Source organism: Diadema antillarum, unplaced genomic scaffold, assembly GCF_040938485.1.
Source record: "Diadema antillarum isolate AM-2024a unplaced genomic scaffold, OU_Dant_1.0 seq00001860_RagTag, whole genome shotgun sequence".
Lineage (NCBI taxonomy): Eukaryota > Metazoa > Echinodermata > Echinoidea > Diadematoida > Diadematidae > Diadema > Diadema antillarum.
This window is the reverse complement of record NW_027272531.1, coordinates 198,942-221,862: the sequence shown is the minus strand read 5'-3', so window position 1 is coordinate 221,862 and position 22,921 is coordinate 198,942. Positions and strand designations below refer to the sequence as shown.

The following is a 22,921-nucleotide window of genomic DNA, read 5'->3' as shown; positions in this document are numbered from 1 at the left end:
ATCAAAAACTGTGGGAGGAGTTCGCGACGCAAGATTTGTACCCATTTTTGCCCATAATATGCCGTTACCATGGCAACGTACTTTTGGGTACTGTCAAAAAATACGTCTTGCACATCTACAACCCAAGGCACACATCTGTGCCAAGTTTTATGGGAATCGGTTGAAAACTAAGGAAGTAGTTCGCGACGCAAGATTTGCAACGGACCGACCGCCCGACCGCCCGCCCGACCGCCCGATCGTCCGCTGATTCCTATATACCCCCCTCAAACTTCGTTTGGCGGGGGTATAAAAAAAGGAAAGAGAAAGATGTAAGGGGCTGCACATCCACACGATCAATCGCTAATTTCTACAGAAGCTACAACCGCTACAGCAAAAATTGGCTGAAATTGAAACAAGGAAAAGTAGAAATTACGCGGTGCGTAAGGTGTACATGTCCCCGCCGGAAGTAGCATTTTGTAGCAAAATGTACAATATAGGTCAAAAATCAAGGTCAAAGGTCAAAATTCTGTGTAGAAGTTTTGAAGCGCTCACCTAGTGCCATCACATAAAGCAAACGGAATCAAAATCGGGTAAGAAATGGCGAAGGAGTAGCATTTTGTAGCAAAATGTACAAAAAATGTAGGTCAAAAATTAAGGTCAAAGGTCAAAGAAGTCAAAGGTCAAAATTCTGTGTAGAAGTTTTGAAGCCCTCACCTAGTGCCATCACATAAAGCAAACAGAATCGAAATCGGGTAAGAAATGGCGAAGGAGTAGCATTTTGTAGCAAAATGTACAATACAGGTCAAAAATCAAGGTCAAAGGTCAAAGAAGTCAAAGGTCAAAATTCTGTGTAGAAGTTTTGAAGCCCTCACCTAGTGCCATCACATAAAGCAAACGGAATCGAAATCGGGTAAGAAATGGCGAAGGAGTAGCATTTTGTAGCAAAATGTACAATATAGGTCAAAGGTCAAGGTCAAAGGTCACGACTGAAATTCTGTGTAGAAGTTTCAAAGCTCCCATGTAGTGCTATCATATAAAGCAAACAGAATCAAAATTGGCTCATAAATGACAGAGAAGTAGCAATTTGAAGATTTTGATCACACACGGACGCACACACGGACGGACACACGGACACACGGACGGACGGACACACGGACACACACACGTACGGAGCCCGTTTCATAGTCCCCTGCTCGAACTCGTTCGGCGGGGACAAAAAAAGGGAAAACAAATATTATTACTACATTGTAGCTTTTCAAAGACACCAGAGAAAAAGCCCGTGATCACTACATCAGATCAAACGATTGACACTTTCTGCATGCGCTGAACATATTTTTATTCGTACATGTGCCGATTGCTTGTGTACAGAGCTGCATTTCAAGCCATCAAGATTTCCAGACACTTGTCGGAAAGTGTTAAAACTTACATTGCATTAAGTTATGTAACTTTGCAGACTCGGATGCCATTATTACAGGTTACTGAATAACTAAGGTAAGTTAGTGCACGCATGTTTTGAAACCATTTGGCGAGGAAGTGCAAAAGTACAATAGTGGAGTAGCGCCGCATTTACAAGGTGTATTCATTGTATATATAGCGCCATTTATCTGTCTGTTAGTTTTTACATTCACGAAGGTGCCCAGCTTCCACAATGTGTTACAGTTACACATCATTCACAAAGTTGCTGGAAAAGTTATAGGTCCTCAGTTGAGATTTGGGAAGGTATTGTGGTTGTTACATTCCAAAGTGGGACTGATTGGTAACGTTAGACCTGTCTAGCTAGGCTCTAGCAATTTACATGTTGGTATAAATTTGTAGGCCAGGTAACGTTAGAGAGTTCCAGATGCGACGTGGTGCAACAGAAATGTCAGAATACTAACAATTTGTTAGTAATCTATCCAGGAAAAGGATGTTTTATGAAGGCTATAACTCTGCATATTTTCTACCTGTAGACATTTTCTTTTGGTGTGCAACTGCACAACTGGAGCATATCGTTCTGCAGTAAAGTTCATGCAGCGCTGGAGAGTGGTGGAACTTGTGAAAATGTTGACCGAAAGATCGGTCTGTATCTGGTCGTCGGGGAAATGTTCCGCGGAGACTGCGTCTGGCTTCACGGATCCCCTCCTTACAGCAGTTCGGGCAACCTCAGAATTCGGAAGTTTTCCGATATCGGCAGTCCTGGCCAAAGCCTGCCGTAGAGCGCGCTCAGTACTTCCGAATTCGGAAGTGTCCGATGCGGTAGCGGCCGTCGGCAATGCGAGTGCATGCACGCTTTCATATTGCTACACAGCACTCGTGCGAGGCAGGGAGACTGACAGCGCAAAGCAAGGAAAAATCTCAGAAATTCATATCAAAATCAAGATTTTTTTTCGAATTTTACATACCGGTACTTTGATTTGTGGATTGTGGAATATCTGTCAAACTTGTAGGGCGAGTTCCTTTGAAAGCAGTTTAGAATTGTGATTATGGGTGAGAGTGGTTAGTTAGGTATGGAGAAGCGTGCTGTTGTTGGCCAATGCGTGCCGAAAGCCAAAAATCTACAAAAAAACTTCCGAATTCGGAAGTTTAACTTCCGATTTCGGAAAACTTCCGAATTCTGAGGTTGCCCGAACTGATAGATAGCAATAACTTCAAAAAATAAAAGACTCCTTCGGACAGACGGATCTTTCTGTCTAGTGAAAACGGAGCCTAACTAGTTAGACATCTAGAGCCCTTTTTACACGTGTGTTTCTCAACCCCGTACTTTCTCTGACCCAGGACTATCGTTAGTCCCGTACCAATTTTTTCAGCTTTTTACACTCGCCAATAAGTCCCGTACTAAGCTCTTGTCCGGGGCTAAGGAGAAAATTGACCTTTTTACACTCGTATTTCTTAGTCCGGTACTTTCCAAACCACATGCATATTCATGATTACGCTGTGCACTGTACACGTACACGCACGCACCGGCAGCACTTGATTATCTCGTTTCTGATTGGTCAGTGGGGGTCGGACTTCGTCTCCGTCGCTTTTCCCAATAGCCCCGGATTATTTTTTCGTTCTGTTTACACTCATTTGCTTGGCACCGCAATTGCGGTGCTAACCCTGCTATTTTGCAGGGCCAGATAGTACGGGACTATCGGTGGGGCTAGCCCACTTTGGCAAAAACGAGTGTAAACAGAAAGTGGGCTAAGGAAAGTCTGGTAGTGGTACCAACGGTGGGGCTAAGCCCCCCCTCCCCCCTCCCCCCCCCCCCCCTTTATAGCCCCACCGTTGGTACGGGACTAAGCAAAACTTTGCAAGTGTAAAAAGCTCTTGGTCTAGATCTAGTGTAGATATCCGAATCACACAGTATCAGAGCACACAGCACATGTAAAGGCCGGGCAGGGTTAGCCCGACCAGACGCTGCTGCGAAGCACAGCCTGTCGCTATTTAACAGCGACTGGGCCGGCTGTGCATAGTTTGGCAGGGCAGGGTAAATTAAAATGAGGACACCAATGACCATTGACAATTGATTGAATCTCTCCACTGTGCAGATATTGCACGATTAATAACACACAATTATTGGAATTGAAATATATAAATACGTTTGGGTGCAATTTACAAAGCATGACACTACAAACAGAAAGTAGAAAGCACAAACAGGTACAGATAGTTACCTTCACGCAGTGAGTTTCCTGGATGAGGCGGCGAAGAGGCCGAGGAGAGTGTGATTTCTCGCTCGTTTCGGCTGAACGAAAGAAAGACTGGCCTACGTGCGTGGCGCGGGGATCCCTGGTCGGCGGGCTGCTGGCATGGCTTCGCCTCTCCTCTAGAGCGCTACAGGTGCTCATCGCTGATGGCGCTAGGCGCTAAATGTTGAAAATCCAAAACACTGCAAAAGAGCCAGTGCAACCGTACCCCTCACGAGCGACGAGTTGCCATCTGACAAAACGCTCGCTTTGAAGGGGAATGAAACACAATTTTAGTACAACACAGTGAAAGTTTGACGAAAATCAGACAATTAGGTGAAAAGGTATGAATTTCAAAATCTTTGGTGCCGTCATTGCTGGATGAGCATTAGACTATTTGGCGATGTGATGTGTGGGAAAAATGATAAACAAAATATGAAGAAAACTTGACATATTTTCCCTCTTCGAGCATGAACACTTGCCTTAATTCTTTCAGAAAGCAGGGGGAATAATATTACTCTTATATCAGTCACTGACAAGTAAAAGGGAATGATTGTGTACTTTTCATTAAAGAAAAATGAAAATTTGTGGAATTCTTTTTATATTGCCTAATTTATTGTTTTTTGACATGATGTCATAATGTGATGTTAATATTCTCATCCATTGAGAGATTGCAGCACCAAAATTTTCGTAAGTCATAAATTTCAATGGATTGTGTATTTTCTGCCAACTTTCACTGTGTGTTCTACTACTATTGCAGCATTCACTCAATTCATGTGTTTATACCTGGGTTCTATTCTTCTTTAACAGAACAGTGGGGGGGGGGGGGGGTTGGGAATGCATATAAGCCTGTCAACAGTAATTAGCCCCCCCCCCCCCCCAAACAGATCGTTCGAAAAATATGGGCGTTGTGACTTTTTCCCGATTTTGTTTACTTGCTTTTAATCACTACTTTTTTCAGACCAAAGCCCCCTGTTTCCAAAGCCCCTGAATATTAGAATATAATCATTTGAATTCAAAAATAGCCATTATAATATGCTGTAAGAATATAACCAAGAATTATAATATTCTACAAATATATTTATATATGTATACATGTATGTATGAATTGATATATTATAGTCGTTATACATATATCATATACCTGTATAAATATATATATACATATATATATATATATATATATATATATATATATATATATATATATATAACACATACATATACAGTATAAAGTAGTATTAATGCATCCATAGACCGAATATACGTCTGTCCAAAGGGGAAATCTTTTATTCCCCTTAAGGTTTTGACAATGTTTTTCAAAGCCTTATTATTCATCTGGGGCTTTAGGACTACTCCACAGTAGGGCACAGATGGCATAGTGTGTATAGATTGAGGACTGTACCATCAATGCAAAAAAATGGGTGTATATATTGGATGTGCATAGAAAACGGGTCATTGAGGGAATTTAGGTATATCTGCTTTTTCCAAAAGGAGTTGTATGTTCTCATTTACATATAGAATTTAGTGGTATAAGATGCATTTTGTGCTCTTGTCAGTTCAAATCTGCATTGAGCCCATATTAATGCATAATTTTTCAAAAAGGGCAATATTTGCATTTTTTTCTGAATATTTTCATGCTTTTTACAAAATTCCCCCAAACTACCATGATTTATTCCACATTCCCCTTATGGCTGGATATAGCATTATCATATAAATGTTATGTATACACATATGTGAGAATTGGTGTATAGCAGTATGACGGCAAAGGGCGTTTGCTAGTAGAGGGCACCTCTCTGCTCAATTCAATTCAATTCAATTCAATTTATTTGTTCATGATATTCTTCCAGATTTCCATCTCCTTCCTGTCAATTTGGGGTCCTGATGTATCACCACACACACACACACACACACACACACACACACACACACAAATGACCCAACCCCACCCCATTTCGATCGAAAACACTCCTCACACACACAACACACACAAACACACACACATACACATCTCTCCTTATCCATTTGTGTATGATTTAATGTATCATTATTTATACCAATGTGTGCAAAAAGTCATGCCGGCGCATGCCATATTCACAATACAAACTCACCACACACCAAATAATGTGTAAGCATTAAATGAAGATGGTGTCCTAGATTATTTTTTCGTTAAATAGATTTATTGGCACAGTACTCATACTCTGAAATGCTGTTTATTTCATTCACAATGGACGCAACGGAAACACATATTGTTTTACTGTTTAGAGTAACATTTCTATGGCACAATAATATCAACAGCTTCCAGGACTAATCAACGGTGATGAAACTCAGCATGTAGGGGCCTACTGTTCTGGTTCTCAGCAGTGCAGCATTTCAAAAATAATGTAAATATCCTTTACATTATACCCGGTTTTTAATATCTTTTGTTAAAAGCATTTACTTTTCCTGGCATACAATACCCGGTACATCCACAAACTAATATTAGGGAACTTTTAAGATGGTATTTGTGTTGGCTGTTCTCCTCTATCCTTGCATTGTGTTGCAAAGTAGCTTTGAGATTTCGCAAGGATGCCGCCTATACGAAGTAAAATGGCGCCCCATAGGATCACTGCATCAAGTAGCTCTCTGTGGTGTGACTTTGAGCGGACGCAAAAATAGCTCAGAACAGATCATGTATAACACTGAGACGATGCAAGATCGATTTATATCAGCCATTTTGTGCATGCGCAGAACAGGCTTTTTTTTCCCTCTAAACTTCTGTGTCACGAAAATCTTCAGCTCCTTATCAACGTCTTCTGTGAAACACGAGTTATCATTATATGCCTGTACACACCTCCTCTTCCAATGAATACAGTTTACTTATATGATGCATTACTTGCACCATCATGATACATTCTCACAACACGATGAGCACTACCATAGACTTAGTATGGTTGATATAATATCTTGTTGAGAATTGATAGTGGGTAAATTTATGTAAACAAAAATACCAATACATCGCACATTAAGCATGAGAAGCAGTTTCAACCTACAGAAAAAAGAAAGAAAATTAAGGTGCCATTTCACATGTAGTTTTGATGCATCTGCAATGAATTAAGTACTGACAGAGGTTGTAGCTCTCACAAAGATTGAAAGCTAACCTTGTAGAGTACGGCCCCACTGATCGTCACATATAATGGCACCCAGCAGGTGGTTTCCATGCTGGTCCCCAATAAACATACTACTCAGCAATGAATATAAACTGACCATCTCATCGCAAAAGTGCTTGCCCCCTCCCCCTCCCCCCACACTCACTTATGAAGAGGATACTAGAAGAAACAAGCCATCAAATACAGGATACAAGTGATCTGAGAACCAAGAGCAAAGGAGACCAATGACCACGTGTAACACAGGAATAAATGTCCTCATATACCATCTGGGATGACATCATGAAACTTTAGGATTAAAAAGACAAGAAGAATCTTCCCTTTCCCAGTCCTTTTCCTCTTCAACTTCTTCGCATTACAATCTGATTCTCTTGCTTGTTTTTCTCTTATGTCCCATGTTGTCATATGATAGATTTTGATTGATAAAGTTCCAATGGAAAAAATATGTCTGACTGACAATGAATACATATTGAAATGCATTATGAAAAGAGAGTTAATGAATACAATAATATTCATCATCAAATCCCTGAGCTTCATGTTTTTCTTTGGCATGTAATCATTAGCCCCCAAGTCCTCTGATCCTGCTGGAAGAGACCAGTCTACGAGGGCGCTGTCTGGGGTGTGGTCATGTTGGTTTCACTCTGGAAGACAAAGGTGATTCTCTCCTTGGCAGCAAGCAAAAACTCATCCTACAGAAGAGACAGACAGGGAGTGAGAGAGAAGAGAGAATTAAAAGGGAGAGCACAAGTAGATTGGCTGAGAGAGGATGGGTACACATTAAACCAGACATTGAGGATGAGTATTGAATGACGGAAAGAGTAAAGGACAGACAATGGGTGCAGACAGACAAATAAACATGGTGAAAAGTAAAGATGATTAATGAATAAACAAATGAATCTAAGGATCAACTCTTTTATAATTTCAAACTAAATAAAGTAAATTAGGAATATGAAGTCCAATCCTTACATTGTGCAACATTAATTTTACCTTGTGGTAGTGCTTGCAATTATTTGCTTTTTCTTTCATTTTCAATTCTCTAAATATCTGTCAAAAGTAACACCAGTATTTGAAGGAAAGCAAACAAACTGAAAACACACAACAGGAACCCATATTCTCCTGTTTTTTTTTTCCCCCACTCTTCCTCTCTCTCTCTAAAGACTACATGATCTCATATTAGACAGCTGTTTAAGAGATCACAAACAAGTTGCTTCACTGGAAGATTGTAATGGCAATATGAAATGCTTTCCCCAACAGAGGGGCGCTGCACATTATTTTCCTTGTTATCACAACTTTCTTGTGGACATTGCTAGAAATGTCAGAGGACTCACCTGGAAATCATCTTGAAGTGGGGCTGGGTAATGTCTCCAGTCATTCAACTCACCCATGGACAAGTTCTTCTGTTGGGAATACATCATTGATAAATACACTACTTAATTTCAATCATTCACATATTTGGTATAATCTCCACAGTAACCAGTTGCTCCTGGCTACCAGAAAGTTTGCACATGGCTTCCTCAACAATGAGAGTATATTCAAAATCATATTTGAAACAAATTATCTTATATATATTACATAGGCCCTATACAATTTTTTTAAAAATCTTTTCTGAACTGCCATGAGCACTGAAAGGTGGACCTGTGCACTGTACAAATAGTCATTATTATTGTTATTATCATTATTATTATCATTATTATCATTATCATTATTACAATTATGTTGTTTTTGTTTTTGTACATATGAAAAGAAATATAACAAATGTGCTTTCTTTGGGTTTCAACAATGTCCGAGTACTGCAGAGGAAACATACAGTCCATATCTTACAAATATTTGCCTTTCTTTCAGTTGACAAGTGCCAAGGAATTTCTTGTGTTGCAATTATCACTTTGGAGGAGTAATATCCTACAGACTAGGGTAATATCATTTTGATATTATATATATACATCTCATCAGTAATACCTTGATGCTTGCCGACTGATGCCTTCCAAGCTGGCAGGCTCTGCGAGTTGGTTCCTTGGGTACAGGGGCCTGTTCACACTGCTCTCCTTTACTTTTTCCTGTGTTCTCCTGGCAGTCACAGCCAAGCATCTCGTGTGTGATGCAGGCACAGTCTTCATGCAGTGTGAACAGATCCTGGCGGCAAAGACAGGGTTTAGTATCAGTGTTTGCATTTTTCATCTGAAATATTTTAATCACAGTATTGCTGCTGCTATGGACATGCGAAACGGAGATATAAGTATGCATGTATTAAAAGTGGATGTAGTTTACAACTCATCTTCATTCTATTGACAAATTCTTTCACCAAAGATATTCAGATACCCTCTGATTTAATGCCTTTTTTGTATGTTTGACATACTCCCATCTCCCAGCTTTAGTTCTTTTCTGACTTACTGTATACATACTCATACAAATCCACTTACCCGCAAATGCATCAAACTCTATTTATTGTCTCTGGTTCATTATTACCATAGACATGACTGTTTACTTCAACACTTCAATACAACACATTCACACACAAGTACATGCATAATAAAAACATGCATTCACATATACACATATACACACATCACAAACACACATGTCCATACATACTTCCCTATCATAGATTACATAACTGCTCTCTAGAGATGCAGTGGATATAATGGTGGTTACCTTGAGATCTTCCAGGGAAAACTTGATGGATGTGGTGGCATCCTTAGTGTCCACCACCGTCCCACTCAGGCTCTGCTTGCTGATCTGGCGCTGGTAGATCTTCTCCTCGATTGTGCCCTGTGACACATCAGAGCAGGAGAGATGCAAGCTTGAAGCATCTCATCTTTTGATGCATGAACCCTCTCAACATTTCACAATGATTTAGTTCATATGGGGCTTCTAAAATCTCAGATTATTTTCCTGATACTTTATCTAACATCACCTATGAAAGGATTACACATAGAGTGCTCCAGTCCCCTTTTCTTTCTCTCTTGATTTGAAGCAGCTTTCAGCAACCATAATTCCTTGCTACATCGAATAATGAGAAGAAACAAAATCTTGTCTTATATATAAAATGAATCATCATCAATATCTGTTCCAGGCAATATACATTGAACAATGTTATGCATATTATGACTCTAAAACTTCTTGCTGCTTTCTAATCTGTACAGTGGCGGTCATCTACTATTGGAGTATCAGCTTAAAATAGTTGGTGAACGATTTGGAGACTGGAAAAACTGCCTTTCCAATAGCCTTTAAGATATTACCTTCTCTAAGGACATCAGCTGAAATAGTATTACACAACATCAGAGCATGTTGCCTGTCTACAGCCAGAAAGGAAAGAATACCACATTATACAGTTTAGGAGTCTACAGATGATATATGAACATTTCTCAGAGTGAAGCTTGACATACCGCAGTGATCATTCTGTATATATGCACTGTCTTCTTCTGGCCATCACGCCACACCCTTGCCATAGCCTGAGCGGGAGAGAATCATTTGAAACATCAACAGAAATGAAAGAAAACACTTGTGCAAACTAATAGTCATTCTTAGTACACCAGGCAAATTCATCATTCTTTCTTTGCAGGGTAACAACTCCTGTGATAATAAAGACATAAACTTTCATCACTTCTACAATTCCTGGCATGGTAAGTTAATACTCACTGTAGGCATTAACTCTATAAGCTTGTTAAAGGTCCTGTTCACCTTTGGGAGCAGGGATTTAAAAAATGTCCAAGATATCACTTTTGATGCATATGTCTAGGTCAGTTGCATCACAAAACATCCTACCATACATTAAAAAGTTTTGCAATAAAGCCTAAAATATAAGGAGATATCACAATTTTTCTCATTAAACCATAATTGTAGACGGTTTAGTCTGGAAACATTTTTTATTATAACTATTGTTCACATTTTGTATATTTAACAATACTTAGCATCGATTACACTGGTTCAAGTTTTTACATTGGCTGTTCCTATCCCTAGCTCACATCTTAGAACTATTTTGAAGCAATAATACTGGGTTTTTGTTTCATCTGCAAATGGTAAATTATGCCTTTAATATCCAGCTTTACTGTCCTGACAGTAAACTTATGGAATGCAAAATATGTATCTGTCAATCAAAGGTGCATTCTAGGGTAAAGTACTCCATTTCTGACACTGAATTAAAAAAACAACAACAACAACAAACAAACAAACAAACAAACAAAGACCCCAATTTGGCAAAAAGAAAACAAGAAAATGCCTGCATTAGAGGGGTAGATGACTATCTCATCTCAGTCTTTTGAACTTCATGCACTTCTTTATTTCCAAATTTTACATCCACATTTGGTTCTGTAATTGCTTACCTGAAGATCATTGGCTGGGTTCCAGTCGATGTCATAGAGGAGGAGTCTTGAGGCACCAATCAGATTCAAGCCCACGCCTCCGGCCTTGGAGCTGAGCAAGAATACAGCTAAAAGCAGGAGGAAGAGCAACATGTCCCAGTAAATCTACAGGAAATGGTTCTCTCGGATACTAAGAATCACAGGAAGGATATGTTACACCACAGAAAAAGAAGAAAATGATTGACGTGCTAAAGATAAAGAATACATCAGGACCGCATATTGGAGAAGTAGTTTGTGAGTGTTTCTTGTTTTACTTTCGTTTCTGCTGTCACCACACAAGAGTTAATTGTCTCCCTTAGAATCTGAACAAACCACACACAAGCTCAATGTTAATACAAACATTTCTTTGTAGAACTGACTTAGGAGCAGCAACCCTAGCTTTTATATGGCAATTACTCATGTTTCATGCAAACACCATTGTAACATTTCTTTATTGTCATCATAAAGCTAATTACTAGTGATCTGTGCCACATACATTGTAGCATAGGTAAACAATGAAACATAACAACTGAAAATTTGACTTTGACTGACATTAATTTCCATGGTCAAGTTTCTGTTAAAATCTTCTAGTTGTACAATGTGCACTCATGTTTAAAATTCATAGAATTCCAAAGGAAGAACATTCTGTTCACAAGTTTGTAATGCAGCACTATAGGAAGAGGTGTTCATCATTCATTGCTAGCTCACGGCTTGGTGCTCAGTACTCACTCTCTTTGGCGTAGCTACTGTTGAAGTGTTCCACAATGGACTGGCGTTTGGCTGTGGGCGTTGAGCCATCTAGCCTGGAGAACTGGTAACCTTCTACGGTGCACAGAGCTTGCAAGAGATCCAGAGTCTGCAGAGTGATAAGTCACCAAGTTAGACAAAAGTAGGAAATAATATGAAAATTTATGATAATATAAAGAACAAAACATAAGAAAGATAGACAAAGAACAGATACAAAGAGAATATATGAAAATATAAGGATAGATAGATGAAAGGGTAGATTACTGGTAGATGAACAGAAAGAGAGAAAGATAAAATTAGAATTTCTCCATGTACAGAGAATTTATTATTATCATTTTCAGCTTTAATGGCAAGATCATATTATGATATTGCTGCTAATACTAGTTGTTGTTGGTTTTTTTTAAGATATGGATAGGAAAAGAAATTTTGTAAGTGATTGTCCATCGGGGAAAAAAAGCTCACTTGTTACTGACAGATACTGTCACCCTTAGATATATAAGTCTATAAATATGTGAGCCAGATATCTAATATAAACATTCATCTGACAATATGTATCTATCTACCTCTCTTTCTTTTTATCTATCCATCCATTTATCCATATATCTCTTTACTACTATAATCACAATTTTTTTTTTTTTTTTGTATTTTGTGCTACTTTGGCTAGCGTGAATTCTACAATCCTGTGAGAATATCTTCTCATTATTTTTCTGCACAGTATATTTTGAAAGGGTTGACAATTGTACATCATGAATTCAAGAACCCACGAATAGGATTTTGAGCCGCTCAGCTGTGAAATATTAATCATGAAAAAAATCAACATTTACAGCATTTGTCTTTCTTCATGTCTATTCAGGTACAATTTTGTATCTACCTATCTGCCTACCTTTCTATCCATCAATCTATCTATTTATCTATCTATCTATCTATCTATCTATCTATCTATCTATCTATCTATCTATCTATCTATCTATCTATCTTTACAATACCTATAAACATTCCAGTATTCATCAAAGCACTGCCACATTCATTCCATCTTTTCAATCCTTACATCCACCGACCCACTCACTCTCACACAGCGTCCTCACAAACCACGGAGGGTTACCTGGGTGTAGTTAGAGACGATCACTATTCTCTCCCTGCCGGCTGGGTCTGCGTGCAGGGCTCCCAGCATTCGGGATAGAGTCCACAGCTTGCCACAGTGTTCCACCAAGGGCCTCCCTTCGCTGTAGTCCTCTGGATACAGTGGGAAGAGACCATCGTACAAGGAAACCTGACGGGGGAGGGTGGAGGGAAACATTAAAACTAGTTGAGTCATGGATTAAAGTTACAGCACAGAGTCATTCTCGAACCCTGCTATTGTGGGCAATGTAGCCATAGTTTGTCATTTGGCACATCAGAAATAGTTGGTCAAAGTACTGTATATGTCATATATTCAGCGAGTCTAATTCTTTGTGAATCGGGACTTCCTGACAAATTCGCGAGTGGTTAAATTTGCTATCAGAAGTATGCTAATGGACGGAGAAATGTATGCGCACACGTCACAGAGTTAATACTTTTGCTTGTTGTTGAATTTGCGAATAGCATCCGACTCGCTAAATTCGCAAAAATAAACACCTCTATAATGAAATATATGGCATATACAGTATGCACAAATGCAACGTATACATACAAGTGATATCTCACTACACATTCAGTACAATGCTAGGTAATTGTTTAGTACATGTACGCCCCATTCTGCCCCTTACAGAGGAATCCAACCCTACAATTTTTAACTTATCACATGATGAGCATACAACTGTGTACCAAATTCATCTGACATCACTTCACACTTAATGGAAGAAGCCTAATAAAAGGCAACCTCCTTCTGCAATGGTATCAATACAAACAGAGGCTATTCACTTGAAATCACTGGAAATTTCTTTGCACGCAATTTCAACAGTGTTTAAACTTAATGGAGCTAAAAAGGTTAAAATATCCTCATAATGTGAAACAAGTGGTCGTGCCATAGCATACATAGGCAATTATTCACAGCTGATGACAACAGCAGTATTACACCAATACACTACGTAAAAGATCACTATATTAATACAATGACTATCAGAAAGAAGTACTTCAATTCAAATCAATTCAATTCATACATTTATTCAGTAATAAAAATCGTTTTGATATAAAATGTTTACAAAATGTAGCAGGTACAGTTCTGAGAAAGCCAGAGGCTTGTTAAAATAGAATGTACCCTTGAAAACAAATCATACACATATTGCAATTTAAACGTTGAAATACCAAATAATAAAAGGAACACAGAGAGAATAAAGCATATTTAAAAAGCACAAAATTGAAATTAACACCTTTATAATGACTACAGAAAGGAATATTACATCTTTACAATAAATAAGAAGATGATAACACCAATACAATGAAATAGTAAAAAGAGGGCATATCAAGCAAACTACAGTTCTTTAAAAAACAAAACAAAAAAAATCTTCTTAGCATGGTAGCTACCTCTTCCTCACTGTCATCCAGGAGCCAGCCTCTTGGGTCTCCTTCCTTCTCCCTGAGCTCCTCGTCGACCTCCCTGCTTGACACATACAGCAAGCTGGGATCATTGCACAGCTTCTTCAGGGCCCCGATGCACACAAGGTGCGGGGAGCCCGCCCCCGACGATACGGAGTAGCCCCGAAGGAGGCAGGATCGGACCAGCCTGGAGCCCAGGAGCTGGCGGTAGAGGAGGAGCTGCAGAGGGGAGGGTCTGCAGAATATCACCATCTCCACTGGGATTGGAAGCAGGGTCGAAGGAACGTGAGAGGATGGAATGATTCAAATATGGAAAAGAAAAGGCAAAATCAAAGGACATACCGGTACATTGAAAGCATAAACTCAGTCCTCTAAACATGTTGCTATGGCTACTGGCATCAGGATAACAAACTTAGCTGCAATCTAACTGCCTTCTCATAAGGTCAAAATGGCTGACACCTGTCTCCAGTCTGTATATAACAATCACTACTTGGGAAATCTCCTGTTTTGACTGTGTTTAAGCACATATTTTTGATCCTGGAACTTGGGAAATGAATAATATATTATTCATGAGAAGCTTCATTAGTGATTTCACAATGAAGAAGCTTTAAGCAAAGTCAAAACACACATCAAAATTATGAACTTTATTATTTGTTTATATTTCAAACCATAGAACTAAGCGTATCAATATATGGAAGGAATTGTAACCAAAGGCTCATCACAAATTTATGTTGTCAATGGATAAAGACTCTGGAGGAGTGATTAATATATTCTAGCTACTGAGTTTGGGGTGTTTTTATCTTTGTGAGTTTGCACATGTTGACTAATAATTGCAGAACATTAACTTGCAAAAATAATTGCCTCCGGTAACTCAATTGTGCTATACATCGTCTCAAAGGTGGGAAATCATTAACTTTTCCTCTGAAAAGGTATAACGCTCATTTCTCAATTCATCACTGTGGTTTTCCATTGCATATTCAATCACTTGTGCAATTGTTTTACAAGTCCAAATTTGCAAAAACTATTGCAAAATATATGGCATATACAGTGCTCCAAATAAATTATGTGGTGAACTCTCTCAGCTAACAACTTACCTTTGGGTGGGAGGTACTTGTTGTTTACTTCTTGAGTTCTCCTCAAGACAAAGAGACTGGTCAACCGAGATAACTGATGGTTGCAAAAGTATGATGTGCAGAAAAAAGGTGAGGAACATTGAGAAGAATCAACATATTTCATTAAAAATAACCACAAGCAGACTATGCTCATTATGCACATACTCCTGTGATCAATATCGACGGTTACAGGCAGTATACACATGGCAAAATTCTTTCAAATTTCAAAAGAAAGAGTGCTAATACTCTGTAACACTTACTGAAAATGTCGATATAATGCAGCTGTTTGAAAATTGCACACATTTAAGCTTTTATTTTCGTGCTACATGTAGTTTCTGGTCGTGCGAAATGCGCGAAAATGTCCACTTTTACAGTACTAGAACAATTACTTGTAGGGAAATTGTTTCCTTCATATTTCTGGCATGTAGGGAAGTGTCTTCATAGAACACAATCTGGAAATATTTCAACTGTAACAGAGGGGCTTCAAGTATGCTTAACAATACTGCAAAAAGGGGGAAATTTTCATGAATTTCATGCGACATGAAACAAATGTGTAATAATAAGCATGTGCAAAATTTTGCTTGTTAAATTGAATATTATGTCACATCTTTCATCTCAAGGTTGGTATATTGTACGGCTATAACTGCTATGTTACTTTCAGTTTTTTCACCTTCATTAGTCCTGTAGCGTAAATGTATATGCTGTCATAATGAGAACCACTTACCTTCTACCATATGATGTTCTACCAAAGCCCTTAACCGCCTTTGCAGTGATGAGCTGTTTAAAGTGTTCGCTCATTTGTCGTGACAGCCGGCAGAATTAAAACACACAATATTCATCTTACCTGGCTGTGTGCAAAAAAATTACTTGCCTGAAAATTTACAGTATTAAATTGAGTTACTCACTGACATAGCAATGCATCCAACTCACTGCATAACCCATTATGCATCCAACTCATTGCATAACCCATTGAATCACCTTTTCTTCATATTTTAGAAGCCCCCCAGCAAGTATGGCCAACATAAGTGACAAGTATTTTAAAACCGAATAGGTTTGTATTTGACAGGACACTCGAGCAGTGCGAGAAAATGACATCTTGGCGATGTACCTCGCTGGCTCTTGCCTGTCCTAGTGTCTTCTCCTCCTGGGAGGCTTGCGGCTGATTGCCTCGGAGGATGGGGTCTTCGTAGACACGGTGGAATGATGCACTTGTGCCTGCATCATTGGAGCAGTAAGAGGGAACGGGAGAAAAAGCAAGCATTAAAGGTACTGTTCAACATTGGGAGCAGTGATTTAAAAAATGTTCAAGACATCACATTTGATGCAAATGTGTAGGACAGTTGTATCACAAAACATCCTACCATGTCAAAAATTCACGATAGCCTAAAATCTAAGGAGATATCACCACTTTTCTCACAAAACCATAACTGTAGACGGTTTAGTCTACAAACATTTTTATCATAAGTATTGTTTACATTCTGTGTATTTAACAATACTTAACATTAATTATACTGATTTAAATTTTTACATTGATTGTTTCTATCCCAAACTCACATTTAAGAACTATTTTGAAGCACTAAAGCTGGGTTTTTGTTTCATCTGCAAATGGTAAATTATGCTTTTAAACAGAGAGGGAGAAAGATTGAGAGAAAGGGGGTGGGGAGGGTAAAAGATGAGGTAGAAAGAGAGAGAGAGAAAGATGGTGAGAGATGTGAGAGAAAGGGAGATGGAGGGAGAGATGAGAAATGATTGAATTATTCTAATGACAAGGACCAATGTGCAAATGTCCATTGTGACATTCAACGTGAGTACCTTGGAGCACTTTCTACTCCAGTAATGAACCACATTTGTAATATCGCCATCTGTTACTGACATGCCATGATGATACAGCTTCTCACAGGAAAGCAGAGAAATGTTTTTATTTTATTGACAGTCCCTTATGAGATCTTTTTTTATTCATTTGATTTCATTCATTCATTTTCTTTTTCAATGCAGAGTATACGAGTACAAAACACATCATGCAATAAAAAGCAATATAATATTCTACATATATCGAAATATAATATAAACAAGCAATACATTGTGAAGCCTAGATGCATGATATTAACTGAATGATATTGAAAATGTTGAAAGTGGAGGGGAAGCTCAGAGCAGAGCTTGTAATATGCACTCCACTAAAACATATAAATGATTAGGTACAGAAAAATGTATAGTGACAACAACACATCGGACATTGACAACAAAACTATAAACCCTACAAAGCAATTTACATGGTCGCCTTCTTGCAGCAAGGATTGGGAGGGGAAGAATGTTACAAATATTTGATACAAAGGTTTTATAATTCTCTTGCACACAGGTCAATAGTGTATGCCACACATCCACAATGTAGTCAGAAGAATGTGCCATACAATCTGTCTTGTCTTCAAGAATGAACAGACCCTGAATAGATATTGTACAATAAAGGAAAAGATGCGTAATGTCTTTTAATGGTAAGTTTTATCACATATTCATTTTCTAATACACAGAGAGTGCTGAAACATACAGGTATTTTGATATTCTACAGTCCCTTAACTCATTTCCTACTTGATTCTGAAATCCCTACAGATTCTGTACTGGACCCACTATCTTTGCATAAGCATTGTGTTAAAAAACATACAGGTCTGAGGATTTAATGATATATTCTCTGTTCCCAAGGTTGCCTGGTGTGTATCTAACTCTTGATTGCTTGAGGGAAATACAATATAGTTGCTTACCAAATACTCCTGGATTGCAGAACTCAACGATGGAATGGAACTCTTGAAGATCATTCTGGACGAACATGGGGAAAAATGGAGAAAAACAGAAAAAGGGTAGACATATCAGAATATTCACATCACATAACAAAGCGTAATGAAATACATCTATATCATATCTATTTGTACAGAAAAGGAATCAAATTTCATTACATTATTGTAAATGCAATGGGTCTTGTTTTCATTGACAGAACTTGATTTAAAAGAAAATCATCTAACATTAACAAAATAAGAAAATATTCTGAATGAAGCTATGAAAGAATGGTTTCAGGTAAGTAAACATAATAGTATGTGTGACAGAAAATACATAGAGAAGTTCACTACAGTTGCAACATAAAAAAGTCTTTATTTTGAAGAAAGACTCTATGACTTTTCATTTTTTTTTTTCTGCATGTGTATCTGTGTATGCTGAGGTTTTGTACGGATATTTGGTGAGATATGCATATCTACTGGAGAACAAAGGAATAATCAGTGTTCTAAGCACATAAATCCTTGCAATATCATAACATATGGAGAAACAGCATTAAAACTTGCTATGTGTGACTGGCATTCTGGGTCGTAATCGACAAATAAAAGGAAAGAAAAGAAAAGTTAGACAGAAAAAAAAGTAAGCCAATATATGAAATCTTTTTGATGACTTCCTGATGACCAAACAAGTTCCCTGTACTCAAGAATATGAGGAAAGACATTGCATTTATCCTCATTTTATTTTTTTAGGTCTCTGAAGCAAACACAATTAACACTACACACACAGTGGATTTAAGTGCATAAACTTGTCCTTAAACCGGCAGCAAAAAAAAAGACAGAAATCCCTGCAACAGTATTCAGTGTTCTCGTAAACATATCATGAAAAGCATTTAAAACTGACTATATCTTGAAAGTTCTCTCACCTGTATAGGAGTACCAGTAAGAAGAATCCTTCGACGTACTGCAAGGCTTGACAGCAGCTAGGAGTTTGATACAGAAGAGAGTGGCACTAGTACAACCAACAACAGGTGCACATGGACTACTGTAAAAGTGGATATTTTCGCGCGACTAATTTTTCACGCTTGGCCGGGAAAGAAGAGTTTTTATTACCGTGCTAGCTTTTAGTTGTGCGAAATGCGCAAAATTTCCACTTTTACAGTACTGTCCCATGAACATCACATATTTACATTTGTTAATCATACATGTACATGATATTTACATACATATGAACACAAATGCTTGCCCTTATATTAAAATTCTATGAATCTCAACTGAATAGCTCATGGCAACAAACTCCCTTAAATGAAATAAAGTCTGGACAGCTTACAAGGATTGATTCACACTACAGTCAATTTCATTCATTTTTACATTTGTCACCACTGAGCAAGATGGACAAAATATTTGTCATTCTGTCTTTTGTCATCATAGAACTAGAGAAAGTGATGATTTACAGGAAAGTATCCAACAAATTCTTGAACAAAATGATATCATCTCCATCAGATTTTGACATTAATACATTTTTTTTAAAACATTTGTCCAGCTACAGACCAAAAATCCTCTGAATACCTTTGTTTTGAAGGTCTAATCTCTGAAATTACACGATAAAAAAAATCCCTTGAATCTGAAAGGGTAATTCAAACTTCATTTAATCTGATGTCAGTTCCCAAAATACCATATTGATTTTTACTTTAATATCTGAACGCACATAACAATTTTGCATGAATCAAATTAGGCACAGTATTTGTAATGCGCCATTAATCGAGTGGCAAATTCTGATGTGCACAGGGACATATAAAGAGAACAACATATATTGTGCAGTTGTACATATGAAAGCTGAAGAACAAGGAAGAGATTGAAATATATCAAGAACAAACTCCTCTAACTTCAACCGAGCATTCTGGTATGAACCTTTGATAGCAAATGATAAAGCACATAGATCATGCTTACAGAAGTTGTCTTGATGGTGCTGTTCTTTAGCCTGTGACCCTCGTCACATACAATGAGGTCAAAGGTTATCTGTCGGACATCCTCTGCATAGCGCACAAGCATCTCGTAGCTGATGACCATGACAGGAAATAGAGGGCTCTTCTTGAATTCCTGCGAGGAAGAAAAAAAAATCACAAAAGACTTTCCCTTCAGCTATTTTGATTCCCACACTCAGAATCTAACACAACTGCAGGGCTAGCTGCAACCCTTTTCTCTATTCACACAGTTGTAATTTGCTATATAATGACGGTAGCCATCTGATTAGCAATCATTTAATCCCTCCCCCCCTCCCCCCCCCCCCCCCCCAAAAAAAAAAAAAAAAAGGTCTGGCCATGTTGAGACCAGCATTCACATTGTATGGTTCTGCAGCACAGGACTTTCCCTGCGATGTGAGACCCAGTATGAACGTCTGAAGTGACAACACATTCCTTTGTGGTGATACAGCAGGTCACAGTGGCACATCGGGGATGAGTTGGATTATAAAATCCTTATTAATCAGATCGTATACTGTATAAGCTGTTATTTTCGCGAATTTCGCAAATCTTAGTTGGATTGCGAAATTAACAACACGCGAAAATTTACATTAGCGTCGCTGACAGTTCGCGAAAACAACATCTCACGAAAATGTCTATGGCCTCCTGATTCGCGAAAATATCTGTACGTGAAAATAACAGCGTATACAGTAGTTTTGGTTGAGACTTAACTTCAGGTTTCTAATATTTTGGGGTGAGATAATGAGAAACCTTTTAAGACGTATGAAAGAACATATAATTCCAAGAGGAATTCAATGTTTGTTTGATGAAAATTGGTTTTGAAATGGCTGAGATACCCAAAACAGAGCAAATGCTAATAAAAGTTGGGACCCGCCTTTTATTACGATCACTTTGTTTTACTTTGTTTTCAGATGTCTCAGCCATTATAAAACTGATTTTCATTAAAAAAAACTTTGAATTCCTCTAAGAATGGTATGTTCTGTACTATTTTGCAAGTGGTATCTTGATATCTCGCAAAAAGTAAAAACCCAATTTTCATCTCTACCAGTACTATACCAACCCTTTTAAAATGACTGAAAGTTAGTTTGGTGATGATCAAAAAAGAAAGTAGACCAGTGAATGAGCTGATCAGAATATTAAAGCACACGGAAGGACTAAATCAAACTATAAAACCAGTGGTATGGAATGAATGCACCATCAATACGAATATAACATTACAAAGTATGATTGACTGATGTTTATTCTTTGGTATCTCATAAAGCTTCTGATGTCTCAATCATATCAGTGCACACAAGGATGTAATTCACAAAGGCAGTTGTTTATTGGAGTCATTATTAAGAGTTAAGACCAAGCATGGCTAAATATCTAACCGTGAATCGCTAACGATACATCAGTTTGATATTAACCCTTTGAGGATCTAGGACGGGCTGATTTTGTTACAATGCGCATTTCCCATAGATACTTGCCCGAGTATACTTGGGACTCGTCCTCAATGGGTTAAAGGTATTTTGGTTATCTGCAAGAGTCACATTACTGAAAAAGACTCTAAGGAAGAAGATCTACAAGTACAAGTACAGTCAACCTCGGATACCTCGAACTCGGATAAGCCGAATATCGCTTACCTCGAAGGCAAAATGAAAGTCCCGATTGTTCCTATGGAGTTTTCGTGTGTTAAAATTCGCATAGCTCGAAAAAAACTAACTCGAAGTTCGGTTACCTCGAAGGGAAATCTCATGTCCCGATCTTAATTAACTTATTGTTTTTCCCAGCATGTTGCTCGAATTGAAATTGCAAACATCACTCAGCATTTCCGATGAAGCGCGCGTGGACAGCGAAGACATGTCACAAATCTTTTCACACTCGATTGTAAATATTCTGAGCCCCAGAACGATCGTGCGCTCAAAGAAATACCTGGTACACAGCTGACAAGGAAAATCCCCAACACCTACTGTACCTATACACACGTACACGGTATGCATATAGCAGCCGTGCAAATGGAGTGCTTACAATAGCACTACGCTCTGCCAATCATCTTTCTTTGACCACTCTGTTTTGATTTGCGATCGTGATCGTCATGCCGAGCGCGTACATTTCTTAACCGTCGTGGCGCACCTGCTTAGGTGTTGACAGTTATATCTTTGGCATTAATCACGGTCCACTGTCCAAACATCAATCTCCCGCTAGAGTTTTTTTTTATACTTTTTTCCTTTCACGAAGTTTGTTTCATTAATTCTCCCCCGAGAACGCAAGCTCTGAATATTTTTTTTTTCCAGCAATGCGATTATGAAAATAGTGTGGTATATGATCTGGAAGTATAGGCCTAGCATAATAAAGAATAGTATAGATATGATTTAACAACAGTTTATTCTGATAAATTTCGAAGTAACGGAATAATAAGCTTTACGATTTTCAGACAAAAAAAAAAGAAATCATCATGTATTTTACCCCTGTTTTGACTTGAATCTTTTTTGAGTTTTCGGTATTTTTTTTTTCTTTTCTTTTCTAGCACAATCGTCAAGGCCCCGTAAGATTGTTTCGTGTTTTTTTTTAAGGCGAACAATCCTCTTCGGTAAATGTTTATGATTACAGTAATAGCACTGTCCTCAGAAGCCATAGCCGGAATCTGATCTTTCAATATTACTCACTACTCAAGTAGCCTAGCCTTCATGTACTGTGCTGCACTTATTCAGGGCTCGACACTTAC

The 22,921-nt window shown here is 38.2% G+C and overlaps 1 protein-coding gene across 1 annotated transcript in view; it reads right to left on the bottom strand.

Annotated features, from left to right (window-relative positions):
- Positions 1–7,368: 7,368 nt before the first annotated feature.
- LOC139712806 (DNA repair and recombination protein RAD54B-like) overlaps positions 7,369–22,921 on the bottom strand; it is a 34,093-nt gene continuing 18,540 nt past the window's right edge. The window contains exons 8-21 of the mRNA XM_071624598.1: positions 20,186–20,335; positions 19,162–19,218; positions 18,233–18,287; positions 16,588–16,694; positions 15,462–15,534; positions 14,356–14,624; positions 12,956–13,123; positions 11,836–11,962; positions 11,089–11,195; positions 10,153–10,218; positions 9,419–9,535; positions 8,726–8,899; positions 8,098–8,166; positions 7,369–7,458 (exon numbers count right to left, since the gene is read on the bottom strand). Coding sequence (XP_071480699.1) covers positions 7,369–7,458; positions 8,098–8,166; positions 8,726–8,899; positions 9,419–9,535; positions 10,153–10,218; positions 11,089–11,195; positions 11,836–11,962; positions 12,956–13,123; positions 14,356–14,624; positions 15,462–15,534; positions 16,588–16,694; positions 18,233–18,287; positions 19,162–19,218; positions 20,186–20,335 — 1,629 coding nt within the window. The remainder of the gene's footprint in view (positions 7,459–8,097; positions 8,167–8,725; positions 8,900–9,418; positions 9,536–10,152; positions 10,219–11,088; positions 11,196–11,835; positions 11,963–12,955; positions 13,124–14,355; positions 14,625–15,461; positions 15,535–16,587; positions 16,695–18,232; positions 18,288–19,161; positions 19,219–20,185; positions 20,336–22,921) is intronic.